This window comes from Harpia harpyja, chromosome 13 (genome assembly GCF_026419915.1).
Source record: "Harpia harpyja isolate bHarHar1 chromosome 13, bHarHar1 primary haplotype, whole genome shotgun sequence".
Classification (NCBI taxonomy): Eukaryota; Metazoa; Chordata; class Aves; order Accipitriformes; family Accipitridae; genus Harpia; species Harpia harpyja.
This window is the reverse complement of record NC_068952.1, coordinates 39,745,812-39,766,933: the sequence shown is the minus strand read 5'-3', so window position 1 is coordinate 39,766,933 and position 21,122 is coordinate 39,745,812. Positions and strand designations below refer to the sequence as shown.

Below are 21,122 nucleotides of genomic sequence, written 5' to 3'. Positions count from 1 at the left end.
CTCCTGGCCAAGAACCTTTCGCAAGTATTCTTCTTTTTTGCTTCACAGAAACTCTCGATTCTTGTGATGCGGATGAGCTCGTCCATCAGGTTTCCCCACCCCGGGAGGTGTTTACCATGAACCTCCTGCACGGGTAGCTCGCAGGGATGGAACTAGCCCAAAAATACCTTGAGGATGAGTAGTTTCGGGCAGCAGAGGTGGTCACGAGGAGGGAATGAGGCCCTTTTGCAACTGCTCTTTCAGAAAAAAAGACAAAGTGATCAGAGCACTGGATTTAAGGTATTTTTATTTTAGTGTTCCATGAAACCAAAAGGCATTTAAAAACAAATAGGTACCCAGGCTAAAAGCAGACAGTATAAACAGGGAAAAACACATTCAGATCCTTCAATAATAAAACAATACATTTGATTCTTAAGGCCCTTAGAGTCAGGGTGAAGCACCTTGCTGGACATAAAATGCCAGTCCCCTTACACCAAAGAAAGGCTTTAACTAGTATTGCCAGTAAAAGACTGAGGTACGAGGTTTGTGCAATGCTTTCACAGCCACGGAAGTCGCCGGACTGTGACCCTGCAGCAGCGCCCGTCTTGCTCTGGCAGGAGGCTCGACACCTGCAACCACGGGAGAGAACAAGCCCAGCGGCAAAAGCCAGACACAACTCAGGGTCTACCTCAACGGACACAGCTGTAACTGGCAAAAAAGGCTGCCAGGAGAGGACATTACAAGTTTTAAGGCTTCATGTCTAAGGAGACCACTAAGAGCGCGTATCACCGCTTTGTTTCTGTGCATGTAACTTCAAGAGGCACTTTCTTGCCAACAGGAACGTACGTGATCCAAACTTCTTATAATCCATACTCCAAAAGCATCGCACACAGCACCGTGGCACCTTCAGCAGCCAGCCACTCAGTAGTACCTATATTGTTTTACAATGAGGCCAGCAAAAAGCAAGAGTCCAGTCTTACTTCCCATCTGTCCAGTTATGACTACCGATAATACCATTTTTGATTTTTTGAACCATTAAGTCACTGTTCAAAGGCACAACCGGTTTTTCTGACTCTCTGACCTAGAACATCAGAAAGCTGTGGAATAAAGTCTAGAAGACAAGTTTACTAGTGAGGTATAGGCAACCGCTTCCTTCCAGAGATCCACTGAGGCACAAGGAAGAAACAAACAAATCCTTCATCTTCCTCACTATTTCAAGGCAGGAGAAGCAGCAGCAGTTTTCAGTAAGGCCAAACAGTACCACTCAAAATTAAAACCACCAGCCAAGAGCTAAAGATGCCGCTAGGACCTTCTGTGTTTCAGACCCTTCATTCACAGAAGAGGGTACAGTAGGAAAGAAATAACCCCTTCACTGAAGACATCTGCTCAAATAAAAGTAAAATTAGAAAAAAGTACCTGAAGTCTTAGAAGACTCTTAATGCTTAAGGCTTGTTTCAACTCAAGCTTCCCATGAAGGATAGCTCTGTCAGAAAAGCTCCAGACTTTGGTAGTCAGTTTACAGTAATAAAAATGTAATTAACAGCATTTTTTAAATTTTCCAATAAATGTATACATCTCTAGGCAAATATATTAAACTACTCTTCACTACAAAAATACAGTATTTGAGAAGTCTCCAGTAGTTTTCAGTGTTTTATGAAAATAGTAAGCAGACTACTAACAGGTTGATAGTCAATCCAGCTGGTCTAGTCCCTCAGTAAAGTGCTTTGCTGTAGAAAAATTGAGTTAGAAACTCACCCCTTTCAAGCTAAGCCAGGAGTGACCCAATAGACCCCTTCAACCTCCAAAGGTAGGAGTGCTTGCTTTGGTCCTCTGCTGCCAACTCTTTTGGTATTTCAACTTTCTTCTAAGCCTTTTATGGATACCTGCAACCCTGATAAATCCCAGAGATGCAAAGAGGCATCTGATTGTTTTGATCTTTGACAAGAGCTCAGCAAAAAAAAGCCACGTTTAGTTTTTCAGTGGAAGAAGCCTGTTATGGTGGCTGCTTGATAGCACTATGCTATTATTTGCTGTCCCATGAGATGGGGAGGAGGACATACCTGTCTCTATCAAGCTGCAAAGCAGCCACACATTAAGGAAGCAGACCGAGAGGTATCGATTGTCTAGCAAAAGCAGCACTCTTTCTCAGCTACATAAAACTTTCATTCCATTCTGAGCAGCAAGTCACAAAGAAAACCAAATCAGATTTGAGCACTAGCGTTGTGACTGCTCCCATCCCCAGGAGAGGGCGATTTGGTTCCTCTCTTGGCTGTATAAGGAATGCACAAAAGGAAACATAAGACTGATCACCTTTTAAGGTCATTCCAAGGTAAGCCCCGGCTCCAAAATCCAAGGTATTTACGTTTAATAAACTGCAATGATCTAAAAGAAAAATTGTCACAGAACTCCCATACAGCAAGAGACATGGGCCACGCACGTGTGCCGTGAAATCCACACCTATTTAAGACTACAGAACAGAAACCAGGTGTACCTTTGCCTCCCTCGTTTGAATGACCTTCAAATCAGGAATTTGAAATCTGCAAGAGAACAGCTTCTGATTTAAAATGCACCTTCGGCCCAAATGCATTACTACCATTCCTATGGTAGACAAACGTACCATAACATCTCAGTGTTCCCTATACCAAAAAAACCCTGTAAACCTTCCCCTTGGAGAACTGCTTTGAAACAATATGTACTTTATGAGATTAACTAAGCTTTGCTTCTTCCTTTCCAATCTAAGGTTTAACTTGCATTCAACTTTTAGGGCATTCATTACTTTTAAAATACAGCCCACACAGCCCTGGTCTGAAGCACACATCTTTGGACTTCTCCAGTGTAGTTATTAATTTTTTTTTTTTAAAACAATCAAATCCTCAAGCTCTACTGTACAAGATTTTATATTGCACTAAAACTTAAGATATGGAAAGAAGAGTAATTGATCTATCAAAGCTGCTATAAAACAAAACCATTAAAAAAAAAAATCTTCATAAAGGATTATCAGTGCCTTGCTGGCAAGCAAAACACATCAAAAACCCTTCATCCCTCCTATCGCAATCAGCCTTTGGATTAGATGCCTGAACAAATCTTCCCAAATAATGGAAAGAAACCAAAAAATAAATATGATAAGTTGACTCCACTTCTGGACTCCATATACAAGACCTGATGTAACTACTAATCAAACTGAGAGTTGCTCAAGGCAGAAGCAGGAAAGAGGTCATTTTCTGTGGGCAGCACAACTGGTACCACCTACTTCACATCATCTCCTTATTAATCAAACTCCACTGGCGGGAATTCAGTCCTTTGTTCAACCAATGTCCCGAGAGCTTTTACATCTTTCCAGCTTTTTTGTTTCCAGACGTTGAAACACGAAGAATGTTTGGGGTTTCTTCCATGACTCTGACAAGCAAGTTATCAATGTAGTCTTCAAGCTCACGCACCTGGAGATCTTTCTTGGTAATTGTATCCTTCTGTTTCAAGACCAGCTGGATCAGCTCATCGTGTGTTAGCTGAGCATAAGCATACGCAGGATCTGAAGGATCATATTTCTTCAAGAGAGAAGAAAGGCAGGGTCATTACAGACAAACAGGCATTTCAAAATAGCAACAGAACGCTATCTGGTAGCTGGCTGGGGGGATTTAAAATACCAATGAACAACTTTACACACAGCATCTGCAAAACCACAGCTGCTCTTCAAAAGTATTACTGTGCTTGTTATCTTTTTAAAAATAAGTTCCATCCAATCGACAGTTCAGAATGTCAGTCATCAGCACTTTAGGATCAAGAAGAGCAGGCTGCTCAGAGCCAAGCTGCGCAATGGCCAAGGCATTAACGATGACAGGGAGAGGCTGGCAGGCCAGGCAAGCTTTCTGCTACAAAGCACCTTTTGGGCTATTAACAAATCTAGCCTGGAAAGATTCATACAAAACACTATCTATCCATGCACTTCCAGAACACAGAATAACTTTTTGGAAGTATTTGGAGAAAAAAAGAGCAACTGTCCTGGAGTAAGTGCATGCTACTTATGGCACAGTGACACACTTTACAGAGCTTAAGCAGTCTTCTCCCAAACAGAAGGCAGGCTCAGAGCAAGACAGACATTATGGATGGTAACCAGGCCATCGGTTTTAGCATAAAAATCTTTGCATAATGTCAGTTCTGTAATTCAACTCCTCTCCAATTTATGCTGAAAGAATGTCATGTTGACTCCAGGCAGCAGCCTACCCAGCTTAGCGAAGATGCATAGAAATTACAGCCACACACCATCAACTACCATCATTTATAGATGAGCACTGGGATAGCTATTGTTTAAAACATACCAAAGACTACGAAAGCCAAATTCAGGTTAAACAGCAAGAAACACCCACCCACCTTTGGCATTTTCCTCTTATTGTCCTTATCACTGTGAAAACACATCACAACACAGCTTCTCTGAAAGGTCTGCTTTTAACCCTTAAGCAAACTTGACAGGTACTTAGCAGCTTCTGCCAATTCCTCCAGCTACCTTCTCAGACCCTAAACCAGAATGCCAGCCCAGGCTTTTCTTTCGAAGAGAGTATGCATACAACAGGCTCACGTGACTACATCAAGCATAATTTCTTAAGTGGAATCAGAGCACCACACCAGAATACTAATTACAAGTTTTCATCTCATTCAAAATAGCAACATGTCAGTTTGAATCATTTCACTCACATTTTCTTCTTTTCCACTTACACCAGAAGGAGGCACTACAGTTATTTTGGTACTAACTTTTCACGTTCCCCAAAAAAACCTTAGAGACAATAACAGTACCCAGGGTTTTTCCCTGCTGACCCAGAGATGCTTCTAGCCATTCTGATCAGCATGACTTTTAAGTTATGCCTCAAGCCTAGAGGTCTCTTTTGAGGCCAAGATTATGCAAAAAGCTCCTTTAAATCTGAGTGATTACGCAAGCTGCACAGCTACACTCTTAGGAAGCATCTGTGCTTTAATGGCAGGCACCTGGTCTCTCAATCTGCACAGGGTATTAATGCAATGCATTACAAGGCAACAGCCACCCCAAGGTTCCTTTTCCCACCTTCTCAGCTTTAAGAACCACATGCTTATTTCAGGGTGAAACTGAGTTTTGGGGACTAATCACGTCTGACAATAAACAGTGACTAATTTGTCCAGTCTTCTGTGCAGACCCAAGTTACGCAGCTCCCACACGTCACCGACAGGACTATCTTCCAGGGGTAGCACCATCCATGAGTCACCCGTCGTTCCTGTCACAGCCACGGCATGGCTCACACACAACCTGCTCACCGCTGGGGAGTCAGACAGCACCCCGCACTCCTTTCCACTGAGAAACCCTCCACAAACAAGAGGCACCAATTCTACTACAGATCAGTGTGCAAGAAAAAGAATATTTAAAGACTGTCCCCACCTTTGGGGACTGACAAAAGGAAAAGGAAAGTTCATATCCCCTGCTGTCTAATAACCACTGTTCTTTTTCTGCTCAGGATATGTGAGATATAAGCCTAGGCAAACTATCTTGAATACACAAACTCTGTTCAATTTACTGCTTAAGCTTTGGTTTAAAGTGCCACTTTTGTCCATACCTTCATGTTCATCTCGAGCAGCTTTTCATTCATAGTGCTGATGACATTCAGGTTTTTACTTTGAGACTTGTTTGCTGTGGCATTCATTGGCTTCACAGGATGGAGTCTGTAACATTAAAACAGGCTCATGTTACTTAGGCAGTACATACAACACCAGCACTACACAGATCTTCAGACTAAAAGCAAATATAGCAAGAAATTGGGGAAAATTCCTACCCTTCTCTATCTCCAGAGAGATAAGAGGTTCAGCTTTGGGAAGACAAGGCATTTCTGTCTGAGCTATAGGCTTTTTATAAGTATACTCCAGTTCCCTTTCTACTATCTTTATTGACTTAAGGCATTGAAGGTAAAGAAGCAGTAACAAGGGAAATACATCCTGAATGGTATGTCACAAAAGAAAAGCAGAGAAGGCACTACACAGCAGTAGTTACTCTGATCTCTCACACACTAGTATTTGAGCCTGACTTTCCTAATGAGAACACATTTGTGGTTCTTGCAACACATCAAATACTACTTCTATCCTGGGACAAACATGTATTACACCTTTTCCAATCTGAACTTTTGCCATAAGCTGCCAAAAAGTGCTATCTTTATCTGCTCGAGCAGGATTTATATTGCCAATTTCAATACAGGAAGAAAATTTTACTTGTATCTCAGCAAATGCCAGCCCAGAAGCGTCCTGCACCCTAGATGGAGTTCTGCAGATAAATTACTGAGGGCTGACAGGTCAGCGGCACTACTCCACGGACAACAGTAGCCCAGCAGGCAGGAGGAGCTGCAGACAGCTCTGGAAAGCAGCCACTCGTTCTTGGGAGAGAGAGGCTTTAGCTGCATCGCTTGCTGCGATTCACTTCGAGGCTCAGGAGCCCAGTTTGGCCAGGAAAGGAAGCATCCCAGTTTATCAAGCTTCCTGTGACCATTATCCCTGTCCTGGTTTCAGCTGGGATGGAGTTAATTGCCTTCCTAGTAGCTGGTACAGTGCTATGTTTTGAGTTCAGTATGAGAAGAATGTTGATAACATTGATGTTTTCAGTTGTTGGTAAGTAATGTTTAGTGTAAAGTCAAGGATTTTTCAGCTTCTCATGCCCAGCCAGAGAGAAAGCTGGAGGGGTACAAGAAGTTGGCACAGGACACAGCCAGGGCAGCTGGCCCAAACTGGCCAACGGGGTATTCCATACCATGTGACGTCATGCCCAGTATATAAACTGGGGGGAGTGGGGGCAGGGGGGGTTGCCGCTTGGGGACTAACTGGGCATCGATCGGCGGGTGGTGAGCAATTGCACTGTGCATCATTTGTACATTCCAATCCTTTTACTATTACTGTTGCCATTTTATTAGTGTTATCATTATTAGTTTCTTCTTTTCTGTTCTATTAAACCACAACACTCCCATTTCTGAAAAATGGATGAATTGCAGTCCATTTCCCCAATCTGATGAAACGACCCTATTTCCTAAACTGCTGCCAAGTTTCCCTAACAGTTTTCCTAAGAGGTAGCATTGTTATGAACATCAGGTCCCCTCGAGTGCTCTGGGCATCCTTAGTAGCCATACAGATTTATTTGGTGCCAGCAATGATCCTACGCTGGCGTGACAGGACTCAGGCCCCAACAAATCCACGGGCCGGAGGAAGTTAAGGCTGTACGATGCCACATCACTGCAAAGTGCAGTAAATTTCTGCAGCTGGAGAGACAGATCTGCGCTCACAGGAAGAAAAAAGCAAGGCTCACATCAGCACTGAGGTACTTTCTGTGTATTTCCCATATTCTCTCACCTGTGCTTAGGAGACACGGTTTCACCACTCTGCTGAGTTTGGTTAGGATATGTTTCAGAGGGTGAAACCCATGCCTGAAGAAGCTTCTTCTTGCCAGAATTTCCTGCTTTATCTGCGAAGCCCTCGGCTGTTGGCTTTTTCGGAGACTCTGCTCTACGACTTGGGGCGTCAGAGAGAAGGGAATGAGAGGAAGAGTAGGGCTGGGAAGGACTTGACAGGGAGGAAGAGGAAACAGAAGGCTCAAAGAAGTCACACTCTGCACGCTCCTCAACACCCGCACTTATTTTCAGTTCTTGTTTCTCAAAATGACTATTACGCTCCCTGGAATGAGACATCGTACCTAAGCCTGAGTCAGCTACCTGGTTATTGACACTGTGAACATCTACTCTGGCAGGCAGCATGGGCGATTTGCTTGGCTTACAAGTACCAGGAGCACTTCCTCCTCCTCCTCCTCCTCCCAGAGCAGCTGGGGTTACTTGGGCTGCAGCAGAGCTATCGGAGTGCTCTTTCAGTTCTTCATGCAAAGGGATTAAATCTAGGGACTGCTTTCCAGTCTCTGAAACATTATCACCTGCAGCGACACCACGGTTCTCCTGACAGTCACCCAGCAGCTCATCATCGGAACCTCCCTCCGGAATAACTGGAAGAGCGGCCAGTTTCAAACCACGGTCTCCGGTAACAGGAATGGCAGACTTTAGATTTGTAAGACAGTCAAATAAATCGCCACCTTCATTTTTTAAATGCCTATTATTGCTGTCATCTCCGAGCATCACTGGTGGAGTGATAGTCTCTAATGAGCCACTTTGGGGGAGGCACCCACGAGCATCTGAGGCTTTATCATTAGGTAACAGGAGTCCAGGTGCAGATTTTACACTATCGCCTGAAGAAGGCACATCACCACTTAACTCATCGGCCTGAGAAACCAGTGGGCACTTTTTCAGTGTTAAAGACAGCCGTGGTGCTGGCTTTGGAGTGACTAACCCGTCACTGCCAGCCCTCCCTACATCGGCTTCCTGAGGGGACTGCGTGCAAGCTCCCAAGGTTGATTTGGCAGGTCCTACTTGAGAAAATGAGTCATTTTTATCAAGTGGAGTTGCTTGGGGCTCTAATGTGGGTGCATGTTCTTTCCATCTCTTTTCACCAAAGATCTCCTCCTTCTCTTTCAGCTCACTCTTGGGGGAAGGTGGCTGTTCAGCACCGATCCCTGGCAAGAGGCTATTATTATACTTTGAGACAGATGCAAAGCCTTTGTTGTCCTTTGCACAGGGTTCAGTATTTACACTGCCTAGTTCCACACCACCCGGAACAGCAGACTCGCTCTTTCGGATGGGACCTATGCTGTCACTAGAGAGTTTTGACGACGGGTAGCACGCTGCTTCCAGTTCACGAGTAAACCCTGCATGCTCTCCTGTTGCATCTGAACCCATAAGTAACATTTCACCGAAATCAGAGTGCTGCTTTTCACATTCCTGCCCACCCGAATCCTCATCACCTGAAGTAACACCCTCCGATCCATCGAGGAAAAAGGACACCGATTTCCTGTGGTCTAGCCCACTTGTTTTCAAAGAAGTCTCAACCTGAAGCTGGGGAGAATCACACTGCTTCTTTGGAGCCACACCAGGGTTGTCAGAAAGAGTGCCAAGGGGGTTTGACATAGCTTTGACATTACTAGTTAAAGCCACATCTGAAGAGCTCCCTGAAGCATCACAACCAGAGTGTTTCAGCTCAGCAGGGCGTTCTGCTGAGGAACAGTCTTCATCACACGGAAGGCAGAAAGGGGAAGAACTAGCAACAGCTTTGAAACCTGGCGCATCTGCTTCCCACCCAAGCTTGGATGCAAAGGGATTATTGTCATTAAAATGACAATCAGAGGGGAGAGAAGGTGCAGGTGGGCGAGAGAGACCCCAGGAAGCCCGCGTATCAGAGCTTTCAGGACCCTGGCCCCATGAGCTCTGCCCCCATTCAGAAGCAAAAGGATTATTACCGCTACCAGAGACCTGCCCAGGAAGAGTCATTTTGGGAACAGAGGCTGCAAGATGATGGGACGAAGGGAAACGGGCAGTGCCTTTGGGATCCAGGGCTGCGGATGCCCTGCCCCACTCGGGAGTAAAGGGGTTCTTGCCATTCAAAAGCTCTGCAGCAAAAGGAGGAGGAGAAGTAAGAGATGCAGGAGAACTAGTAATGTTTTCAGAGTCTGGCACTTGGACTTTTTGTCCCATTTTAGAAATAAAAGGATTATTGTCACTACTGATATGGTGTACAGAAAGAAAAGCAGGAAGGGAATCAGGTGCAAGAGTAGGAAGCGTGGCTTTGGTTTCCTCCTCTGAAGACACGCCCAGTCTGCAAAAAGGGACAAAAAACTCGCATGTCACTTGCGGATGCAATACGAGGCAGGAACAGACAAGCTTTAGCACCAGACTCCATCAACTCCTAACACTGGAGTTGAATTATACTTCCAAGAGACCTCAGAGCCTATCTGATAGGCTTTATGTACTTAAAGGCGTCTTTACAAAGCACTCAATTTATGTCAGAACACTTCTGCTGTAGAGTTTGCAGACGTTACTGCGGTAGCTGCTTAAGCACTATCTCATCTTTTGCACCCCAAGCAATTTTATTAGTAGGTAAGACACTTCATATGCAAGACGTTTAAACATGAGAAGCACTGAAAATAAGGAGTTAGAGACGCAAAACGTAGCCTTATTAGTAGGACACACCCATATATATATAAAACCAGACACATTTTATATATATATACACACATATATATATATGAAGGATAAAGGAGCAGAATTTCCAAAAAAGCCTTGTGTACAAATTCACACAAATGTCCTTCATGTTGCTGTGAACAACGCCAAAAGCAGAAGGGCTCCAAGATTACCACTTTTGAAGACCACAGCCAAATACAGAAAAGTAGAGATGTTAGAACCGGTATTTCAGACCCTGGGTACATTGAAGTCGCACAGCTCATAAGAAGTTAGTTTTTGCAAGAGATCCAGCAAGAAAAGTCACCCCTGCAGTACCTGCAAAGATGCCTGCACTCAGAGAACCACTATTTCAGCATCAATTATAAGGAACATCCCTATATCAATCTCTTTTTCATACCGAGAAAGAACTCGGAGTTATTATTTGTTATCAAAGCACCCAATGGCCAGCTTAAAACCACCAGGTACCCTGCACAGTAACACGCTTCTGCCTCACACAGGATGCCAAGTTGAGAAGCGCTGCTCTGGGGCAGGAAGCAGCCTAGTTAAAGCCGGCCACCACCGCTGCACATCGCTATTTATGTCAGCCTCTGAAGCAAAAGTGACTGACCTGGGCTTGACAGCTTTGGTCTTCACCGGTGCAGTAGCTTTTTCAGGTTTCCGTTCTTCCTCAAACGGGTTGAGCGGCTGCTTATTTGCAAAGACGCCTTCTGCGCGGTGACTGTCTTCTGAAGGATTCCCTCTGCTTAAATTTGCTGGAAGTTCAAGACGTTTAGCCTCTTGTTCACTCTTCTCTTCTGGAACTTTGTTTTCTTCATCGTGCAGGGTCCTGTCGGGAACATTCTCAGCATCACTGGTCTTCACTGCTTCTTTCTTCCCAGTGACCAGAGACAGCAAGGCAGACTTTTTGTGGTCTGTTTTTTTGGTCTCTTTAATAACCTCGACACTCGGAGGAACACTGGTTTCCAGGTACTCTTCACTGCTAAGCAATTTGTATGACGGCAAAGTCATAGATTTAAAGGTCTCCAGAGATGCAGACCCAGAGAAAGCATGACTAGGAGATGTTCTTCCCGTCTCTTCAGGTCCTTTAGTAGATCCGGAAGACAGGTTCTCTTCTGAAGCAAAGAGCTGCTTTCTCCTGAAGTTGTGAGGAGAGGGGGAAGAGGCTGGAGTGTTGTCCTTCTTCACGCTCTCTTCCATATAAACATGACTGCCATTGATACACAGACTAGACTTGGAAATGGGATCGCTTTTGGATTTGAGGCCACTGAATAAAGAGAGCCCTTCTTTCTTGGTGTGGTTAGTGGTTACTTGGTTTAGTTGCCTGCTGTCCAAAGTTGCTGTTTTACGAGATTTAAATACAGGAGAAGGAGAGGACTTCTCTTCCAGGGCATTTCCAAAGGCTTCTGGAAAAAATAAACAGGGAGAAATTCCAGATGCAAGAACATCCTTTCCTCTGACACTCCCTACTGATAACCTCAGTGCTTCACAGTCATTAATGGACTGCAGCAACAGATACACTGCAAGCGTGACTATACCAGCCACTTCTAAACCTTCTGGGTCCCCTACCACTGCCAGCCCTCGGCAGACCGGATCGCACGCACCATTCAATGACCTAAAACCACCACAGATCACTTACTGTGAAGCTGCACCGCCAATGCGTGCAGACATTGCTTGCGCACAGTTTCTATGCTATCCCAAGGTAAGCTTAGCTGTGAGTGTCTAACATCCTACATGCATACCCGCCACCGTGGACACAAGTGACTTTCTCTGGATTCATTCAGTAAGAAGAATTTAACTAGTACTCTAAAAAGCGTGAAAAGCGCAAGCAAACCTTTGAGAAAGGCTTTGTGCTTCATCAGTGCAGTGAGTGCCAATACTCACTTTCTGAGGTTGGAGAGGTCTCAGACTCCTCATCGTCCCATTGCGACTGGAAGTCGCTGGGCCGAAGCCGAACCCTCTCGGTGACAGGCTGCTGTGTCGGAAGGACTGACATGGACTGGGAGAGGGAGGTCTTCTGCAGGCCAGGTTTGGAAAACAGGGTTTTGAACTTTGATTTCTTCTTTTCCTTCTCAATGGACTCATCTTCACTGTCAGCGGGGGAGTGAGTCGTGCTGGGAATGATTGCCGATGCCGTGTCAGAAAGGCCGCTGCTCCTCTTCCCCTTGAGCTTGTCTTTGAGCTTGCCAAAGGGAGAGCGAGACTTGTCTTTCATGGACAGATCAAACATACTGGCTGTCATGTTGCTCCTCATAAACTGGATATCCACTTCAATCTCACCTCTCTCCTTTTCCTTTTTCCCTGGTTTGGAGCGAAGCTTGTACCACCTGCAGAAACAAAGAGATTTCTTTTACAAACCAGTTCTTGAGAGGCACAGGTAATTTAGAACAGAAGGTGTTTTTGTTTTAAAAAAATCAAATAACCCTACAGCGTAGGAAAAAAAAAGAAAAGGAAAGCCTTTAATCTTACAACAACGTCACGGTCATATGCCTCCAGGTGCCAAGGAAAACATTTCTTATTGTAAATGGAAAGTTATTAGTAAAATTTGTTTTAAAACCCAGACCAGGAAGAGTTAAAAAAAAAGAAAAAAAAAAACCAACATGGAATTCCTGCATTTCAGCTCAGGCACTCTCTTCTGTGTTTTTATCTGGCCTCCTGAAATCTGCAGAGGCTACGACTTTGAAGTAGATGAGAAAGAAGCAGCCTCAGAGAGCTGACACTGGTACCAGAGCGCTTGCACACACGTCCCACACCCTCATACCTTGCATTCCAGCTTTTCAGTTGCTATCTTAATGCCTCTTAAGCTAAGGAACCCCTAATCAACACGAGAGCCAAACCAAGCCTTACAGACCGTCTGGGGATTTCCACTCACCTCCACGAGCTCGTGACTGAAGTGCACCAGGAAGGACATTCGTTACAGACTGAACCTCATCCCTTTTCTGAAATGCAGCTCCAGAATATTAAGCACTGCGTGTTAAGTCAGTGCTCAGGGTATCCTAAACTGCAAAACCACCATCTACACGCCGGTACCGCATGTGCTCAATTACCACTCAATAACATTCAAACCACTTTAGGGCCAGCAAAGAAGATTATCAGCACTGCACACCAATACTTTGTCTATTGCTGGAGCTGCAGACTTCCCGACTCCACAGAACCGATAGGAAAGGCCGCCTGGAAAACACCGGCTTCTTCCTCCTCACCAGCTGCTACATGAAAATAAAGGAAGTGAACAGAGCATGCAAATCTGCCTCTCCATCAAATTTGCACTTCATTCCTTTGAAGGTGCACTGGAAGCAATGAAAGAGAATGGGAAAAGGTAATTTGCTTCAGAGAAAATTCAAAGCTAATGAGCATTAACTGAAGGAGAAGAATTCAGAAATCTGCTACAGAGAAACACAGAGGGAAATGAATGCTCAAGCACCATGCTACAGTTAGATGTTCAGACCTGAAGTTACAAGACACCAGCACCAGGGAAGGGATCTTATAGGGAGATGTTAGGCTTTGTCAGGTCCCTAAAGCTGCAGTCCCGCAGTGGCAGCAGCAAGGGAAGCATGAATCCTTTGCCTTTAATGCAAGCCAGCACCGGGCACTTTTGTTCCAAACCGCGTGATTTCTAGGAGCATCCTGCATTTGTACAGTGCCACAACAATTTATTCTGCGTGCTCTCTGCCCTGGGGAAAGAGCAGGCCCTGTTCGAACAGCATCCAAAACACAAACTACGTGTTCAGCGAAAGGCAGCTTAGCGCTGCCCGAAACACAGCCATTGCTTTGAGAAGCACAGCACTATGTCCGCCTCACTTTGAGCAGCTGAAAGTAAATAATGTACTGACAACCTCCCCCTCAAAACTACAAAATCTTATTTTCATTTATTATGTTAGCATGCCCCTGTCAACCAACATGCATTTATTTTCCAAAAAAACCCAGCCCTTTATGGCTATACTTCACCACAGCAGCTAAGCGATGACAACAGGCTGGGAGGACAACACTAACAATTGGAAATATCAGAAGTTTTCCCAGGAGCATCAAAGTTGGTTCCCCCTGCCCCCCCCCTCTATTTTCCTTTGGCCCAGACACAAAGAAACCAGCCCGGGAGGACCCAGGCTGACTCCCTGAACTCTGCTGACTGAAGGCACATTATGCTCTGCCATGTAAACACATTAGCGACATGACCTTAATGACAGCCACGTTATAATTAAGGCTTCACTGATGGCTTTGTCAAGAAACACGACGCAGATCTTGGCTTTGGCCGAGCCGGTGTTAATACCTGGATCTGCTCAGGTGAGTGAGAAGAGGAAGGTGACTCACAGGCCACCTCAAGCCACATTACAAGGCCGCTGACTCCCAGTAAAACCCTCCCAGTAACCACCCCCAGGAATTCAGCGCACTGTCCCAGTGTTTATGTTCAAAGGAGCAAGTATGACACAGAGCTGGCAGTTGGTATTAAAGGAAAAGTCTTCCAGCGCAGTGTCCTGCTGACAACAGCGAAGCCAGCCCATATAACACTGAATTATCTACTCTTATGCATGCTTAGGCTCTGCTAAGTATTTATTAAGAAAAATACATAAACAGCTGGCTGTAGCCTGTGTTCATTCTCTGTCAGAAGGCGAAGGTACTTCAAGTACATTAAGTTCCTTGGGTCAATCTGGCTGTTCCCAGTGTACGCTGTTAGCACTCGCATGTAAATATTTAAAAATCAAAGCCAAGCACGAGGCAGCACTGGCTGCGTTTCCCCGGCCGGCCCGGCAGCCACAGGTGCCAGGACCCCCCAGCCTCTTCCAGGGGACAGGCACCCTGGAGCTATGGGGGGGCTGACCCACACCAGGAGGGACCCTGCCCCGAGGGGTCACCCCATGGGCCCTCAGGGGGCTTGAGGGGTCCCCGTGGGGCACAGGGCTTCCCTGGCAGATCCTCACACCTCTGTGGGGCACTGGGTTCTCCGTGGGGCAAAGGGACATCGCACGGGCCATAGGGGTCCCCCACCAGATTCCCCCCACCCCTATGGGGCACGGGGGTCCCCCACAGATCCACACACACCTGTGGGGCAAAGAGATCTCCATGGAGAACAGGGATATCCCATGGGGAACTGGGGTCCCCCACCAGAGCCTCGGGCCCCCCCATCCCTCTCCCATACGCCTGTGGGACCCAGAGGGCCCCCCCAACGCTCTCCCCGGCCCCCATGGGGCACTGATACCCCCCCCATCCCTCTCCCCAGCCCCCGTGGGGCACAGACACCCCCTGCAACCCTCTGCCCGGCCCCCGTGGGGCACAGACACACCCCCCAATCCCTCTCCCCAGCCCCCCTGGGGCACAGAGGGTCCCCCCAACCCTCTCCCTGGCCCCCGTGGGGCACAGACACCCCCCCATCCCTCTCCCTGGCCCCCGTGGAGCACTGATACCCCCTCCAACCCTCTCCCCGGCCCCCGTGGGGCACAGACACCCCCCGCAACCCTCTGCCCGGCCCCCGTGGGGCACAGACACACCCCCCAATCCCTCTCCCCAGCCCCCCTGGGGCACAGAGGGTCCCCCCAACCCTCTCCCTGGCCCCCGTGGGGCACAGACACCCCCCCATCCCTCTCCCCGGCCCCCGTGGAGCACTGATACCCCCCCCAACCCTCTCTCCGGCCCCCGTGGGGCACAGACCCTCCCCCCAATCCCTCTCCCCAGCCCCCCTGGGGCACAGAGGGTCCCCCCAACCCTCTCTCGGGCCCCCGTGGGGCACAGACACCCCCCCATCCCTCTCCCTGGCCCCCGTGGAGCACTGATACCCCCCCCAATCCCTCTCCCCAGCCCCCGTGGGGCACGGAGGGTCCCCCCCCACCCCTCTCCCGGGCCCCCGTGGGGCACAGCCCCCCCCCAGCCCGTGTCCCCCGAGGTCTCCCGGCCGCCCCCGGCCCCACCTGGTGTGCCGCCGGCCGCCGTCGGCCCGCAGTGCCGCCAGGTCCACCTCGGCGCGTCCCAGGAACTTGTCGAGGCCGACGAGGGCGCGGTGCAGGACGGTGAGGCGGAGGGCGGCGGGCCGCGGCGGCGGCGGCAACTCGAAGGTGGCCTCCTCCCGCCAGAGCGGCTGCCCCTGGCACCGCTCCGCCACCGAGGTGGAGAACTTGTCGCGGCCCAGCGCCATCACGGTGTAGGCGTCGCTGCCGCCGCCGCCCGCCGCCGCCTTGGCCCGCAGACCCCGCGCCCGCAGCACCGTCACCTGCACGTGGGTGGGCACCCAGGCCGGGGCCGGGCCCAGGCCCGACATGGCGGCGGGAGCGGGAACGGGAGCGGGAGCGGGAACGGGAACGGGAGCGGGAGCGGGAGCGGCGCCACCCGGTGCGCTGCCCGGTGCGCTCCCGCCCCGCCCCTCCCCTCTCGCGAGAGCATGGGGCGGGGCCGGGGCGGGCGGGGCCTGGGGGATAGGGGCGGGGCCTGGGGATAGGGGCGGGGCCTGGGTCGTACAGGTGTGTGCAGGGTGTACAGGTGTGTGTGGCATGTAGGGGTGTGTACAGGTGTATGTACAGGTGTATGCAGGGTGTACAGGTGTGGGGGGGCATGTAGGGGTGTGTACAGGTGTGTGCAGGTTGTACAGGTGTGTGTGTGGCATGTAGGGGTGTGTACAGGTGTGTGCAGAGGTGTACAGGTGTGTACAGGTGTATGTACAGGTGCATGCAGGTTGTACGTGTGTGTGTGTGGCATGTACAGGTGTGTACAGGTGCGTGCAGGTTGTACAGGTGTGTGTGGCATGTATGGGTGTGTACAGGTGTGTGCAGGGGTGTACAGGGGTGTGTGCAAGGGTGTACAGGTGTATGTACAGGTGTGTTCAGGTGTGTATAGGGGTGTACATGAGCGTGAATGAGCGTGTGTGCACAGCTGCATGCATACAGGGGTGTGTGTACAGGTGTCTGTGTGTATGTGCAGTGTGTGTATGGGGTGCATGCGTGGGTACAGAGGTGTGTGAATGGGCATGTGTGTGTGTATATACAGCTCTGTGTGTGCACAGGGATGTGTGTATGTGTACAGGGGTGTGCGAATGGGCGTGTGTGTGGACGGGCATGTGTGGTTTTGTGCACATATAGGCCTGTGCATGTCTGCACAGGGCAGTGTGGGTGGGTGTTGCGGAGGGTACACAGGTGCCTGTGCCTACAGGCGGGTGCGTGTCCAGGGGTACAGGTTGGGGGGTCGGGGGGGGGCGCATGCAGGGTGACCAGGGGTGTGTAAGGCTGAGCAGCAACAATCTCACAGGAGAAACACCATTTCCAAAACCCGAGAATCAATTTAATGAGAACTGTATGAGTCATTTAATGAAAGGGACAACTACTTCCAGCTGTCACTCCAGCAAAATACTTTTCACCCCTTCCTCGCACTCCCACGGGTCCATTCCTTCATTAATTTAGAATAATGACACCGCGAGGTCTCAAAGCAAAGCATGCAGCCCTCCCACGGGGCTGGGCGCTGTGCCCTCTGGAAGCTTTTCTCCCCCATCCCAACCCAACCCATCCCCTCCCCTGCTCCCCGGGAGCATCCACCCTGCACCCAGCAATGCTGGCAAGGCTCTGGTCCCCCTCCTTGCCTCCTCCGAAGCCTGACAGCCTCATCGTGAGGCTACACCAGCCCTTTGGGACCACAGCATCTCGGGGCGACGCACTGAGCAGGACCTGCCGGGAAGCAGCCAGCCCTGGGGATAGGGACAGCCCTTGAGCCATGCGTGCTGCCCTGGGGGGCTGCCTGCAGCCGGGAGGGGAGAAGGCAGCCCTGCATGGGCACAGCCCGTGCCCCCCAGGGAGGTGCAGGTTCACCTACGGGACCCTCGCGGGAGGGATGGGTTTTGCCAGGGCTAGCGGGGTCGCGAGTGCGCAGTCGGGGACAGCTGGGGCGACTTTGCAGGGAAAAGGTGCAGCAAATGCATTTTTGCTCTTGACAGCTGCCGTCCTGGAGGCGAAGGGAGCTCAGGGCATGCCGGCAGGGAGCTGAGCACCCCGATGCAGGGCAGGCGTAGGGAAGGATGCTGCAGCGAGTGCTGCAAACCCCTGGGCAGGCAGGAGGACCCCGTTTGCCTCCAGTCCCACGGGCAGGACCGGCATTCCCCAATCCCTCGGCAGCAAGGAGAGCTCTGCCGTGCATGGGATGAAGCGCACGGCCGTGGAGGGTCCGGGGAGCGGGACCCCAGCCTCAGAGCACGCCACTGGCAGCCCCACAGTTCTTGGCGGGGATAGTCTTCCTCTTGCAGGTGAACATCTTCCGGAGCTCCCCGCGGAAGCGGTCGTGCAGCCAGGCGTAGAGGAAGGGGTTGCAGCAGGAGGAGCTCATGGCAAACCAGTGGCAGAGCAGCTGGATGAGGAGGAAGTAGTGCTTGTTGATGAGATTGATGTCGATGTCACGGATGATGTTGAAGACGTGGATGGGGAGCCAGCAGACCCCAAAGGCTGCCACCACCAGCACGATGAGGCGGAAGATCTTCCTCTTCCTCAGGCGGTCGAACTCGGCTTGGCTCTGCGTGGGGTGACCAGGCACCACTCGGTTCCTCAGCTTCACCGAGATGCAGATGTAGGAGAGGGAGACGGCGGAGAGGGGCAGGATGTAGGTGACGATCAGGGTGCCGTAGGCATAGGCCAGGCGCTGCGTCTCCTTCTCCATCCAGAACTCCTCGCAGATGGTGAAACCCTCCTGCCGAAACTCCACGTGGTACGTGTGGGCGATGGCGGGGGCCACCAGCCCGCAGGAGAGCAGCCAGATGCCCCCCACCACAGAGATGCAGCTGGTGACCGAGATGCGCTTCTTCAGGGGGTGCACGGTGGCGTAGTACCTGCGGGGAGAGAAACGGGGGAGCCTGAGCCCCAGAGCATCCCCCCGGCAGCCCAGGGCAAGGGGTGGCTGGCAGTAGGGCTGGGGCCACGGGAGGCAGAGCCCTGCCAAGCTCCGGCAGCAGGGGCACAGCCCCGAGCGGCTGCTGGGAAAAGGCTGGCTGGGGACATGGGGGACAACGGCATCCCCTCGCTTTGCCATGGGGCCCAGGGAAGCAGCAGGACAATTCTGCTGGTTTGGGAAGTGGGGTGCCTGGCAGGGCCGGGCACGGAGCATCCCTCCCACAACCTGTCTCCGAACCTGCCTTGGGGACCGCAGGCAGCACTGAGTGAATGACAATAAAAACCAGCAATTCCTCTTTTACTTCCTCCTCCCCTGAGCATCTTCCACTCCTCTCCACGCTGCCTTAGCTTATGACCAAGGACTGGCCCTAAATGAGCTCCCAGTGAGGTATCTCCAGCGACTGTAATTTGATTTTTTGCAGCTTTTTCACGTACTAAATGCTCTGCCCCCCACCACAGCCCGCACCACCTGCTGCTTGGTATCGCAGCGTTTGCTATTGCAATGTTTAATATTGCAATATTTGGGCACCGACAGCTCTTGGTGTGCTTTGCTCGCGGGCTTGTGCTGAAGTCCTTGACCAGCAGAGCCCCGGTGCGGCCGCATGCTCCCCCCTCATTGGAGCTGGAGGATTTGGGGTAAAATCGTCCCTTTGCGATAAATCCCAAAGACGTTTTATGAAAGTGCTGAGGACAGTATAACTTGGTGGCTGCCTCTTTAGCAGGAGAAACAAGCAAATGGTTTTTACCCCCCCAAAAAAGGGCTTTGCTGAAGAGCAAAAGAAGAATGCCAGCACTCCTAGGGACATTTCAAGCCCCTGGTGAAGGCAGCAAGGCTCTGCCAGCAGTCCAGGCCTTCTCAGCTATTCTGCTCAAATATTCCCTTTTTTTTTTTTTTTTTTTTTTTCCCTTCCCATCATGGTCCTGCCCCGCTCTCCCCCAGAGCCAGAGGCAAACGAGCGTGAGAGGCATGAGAGGCACTCTTGGGCGCTGCCGTGGGCGCTGCCAGCATCGCACCCGTCCCTGCAGGGTTTGGAGCATCTTTCATGAGAGGAGGTCTCTATGGAAACACAGGTTTTAAAAACCACCCCCCATCAGACCCTGCCTGGGCGCACTCAGGGAGGCACAAGTGCTCTCCACCCAGGGGCCAGAACACAGGGTGATTTGGGTGCAAATTTATCCAGCAAAGTAGGAAGAACTGGGTGCAAACTCCAACAAGCCCTTGTGCAGGAGCAGCGCCTGCCGGGAGCACAGACCTGGCCGCGGGCAGACTAGATTTCGATAGAGGTGACTTCATACAGGCAGGCATGAAACTGCACAACATCATTTCCCCATGCAAACCAACAGCCGGCCGAACACCCCCACTGCGCTTCCTCCACCCGAGGCCGAGTCCTGATGCTAAAGAAAAGGCTGCAGAGAGGCTGCAAAGATCCCCTGGATTTTTCCTTTTCCAGTTGTGAGTCTTTGGGACTTAACACCCTGAGCTGAGCAAGCAGCAGCTTGAAGGGACCGGGGGGGGAACAGACGCGGACCCCCAAATCATCCACCCCGCTGGCACTTACCTGTCAACCGCAATGGCCGTGAGCGTGAAGACAGAGACGTAGACAGTCATGGGCTGCATCAGGAAGACGAAGTAGCACAAAAACTTCCCAAAAACCCAGCCCTGGGGGTTGAAGGCGTAGGCCAGGGTGAAGGGCACGCACGTGGCACACATCAGCATGTCGGAGAAAGCCAGGTTCCCGATGAAGAAGTTGGTGACGTTGTGCATCTTCTTCGTCTTGCAGATGACATAGAGGAGCAGGTAGTTGCCGAAGATGCCGACGAGGACGACCAGGGCGTAGCAGGGGATGATGAGGGGTTTGAAGGACTGGATGAGCTGCACGCCGGTGAACTGCATGCTGGTGTTGGAGCGGTTCCGCAGGGTGAGCTCGTAGATGGTGGCGTTGGCCCCGTCCCCCTCCATGGCTGTGGCTAAGCCCCACTGCCCGCAGGCAGGTGAGAAAACCCCTGTCTCAATCAGCTTCGGCACCCCAAAATCCGGCGGTCGTGGGTTTCAGGTGTCCACGGGGTGCATCCTTCTCCTCGTCACGGTTTTGCTGTGGCTGTCCCCCCCCCCAGCTGCACAGGACCCTGCTCCACACCTGGGGAGGCTCCTCGGGACGGCAGCTTCGTCCTGCGGGCTCCTGGGGAGGGAAATGGAAAATCAGGCTCAGAAAAGGGGTGATGCTGGCGAGCAGCCCTGCATCGGGAG

The 21,122-nt window shown here is 50.4% G+C and overlaps 2 protein-coding genes across 3 annotated transcripts; both read right to left on the bottom strand.

The window, feature by feature from the left end:
• Positions 1-269: 269 nt before the first annotated feature.
• On the bottom strand, positions 270-16,341 carry RAB11FIP1 (RAB11 family interacting protein 1). 2 transcript variants are annotated; one of them, XM_052806111.1, is made up of 6 exons: positions 15,926-16,341; positions 11,913-12,355; positions 10,639-11,434; positions 7,327-9,666; positions 5,556-5,661; positions 270-3,524 (listed from the first exon to the last, which is right to left on the bottom strand). In XM_052806111.1, exons 1-6 carry the CDS (start codon positions 16,270-16,272, stop codon positions 3,306-3,308), a joined length of 4,251 nt encoding a protein of 1,416 aa, XP_052662071.1. In that variant the 5' UTR covers positions 16,273-16,341; the 3' UTR covers positions 270-3,305. The 2 variants fall into 2 exon arrangements, with proteins under 2 accessions (XP_052662071.1, XP_052662072.1); XM_052806112.1 differs by lacking the exon at positions 7,327-9,666 and having other exon boundaries at positions 15,926-16,337.
• Positions 16,342-17,692: 1,351 nt separating this feature from the next.
• On the bottom strand, positions 17,693-21,122 carry LOC128150164 (prolactin-releasing peptide receptor-like). Its single transcript, XM_052806128.1, has 2 exons — positions 20,434-21,122; positions 17,693-18,813 (listed from the first exon to the last, which is right to left on the bottom strand). Exons 1-2 carry the CDS (start codon positions 20,832-20,834, stop codon positions 18,180-18,182), a joined length of 1,035 nt encoding a protein of 344 aa, XP_052662088.1. The 5' UTR covers positions 20,835-21,122; the 3' UTR covers positions 17,693-18,179.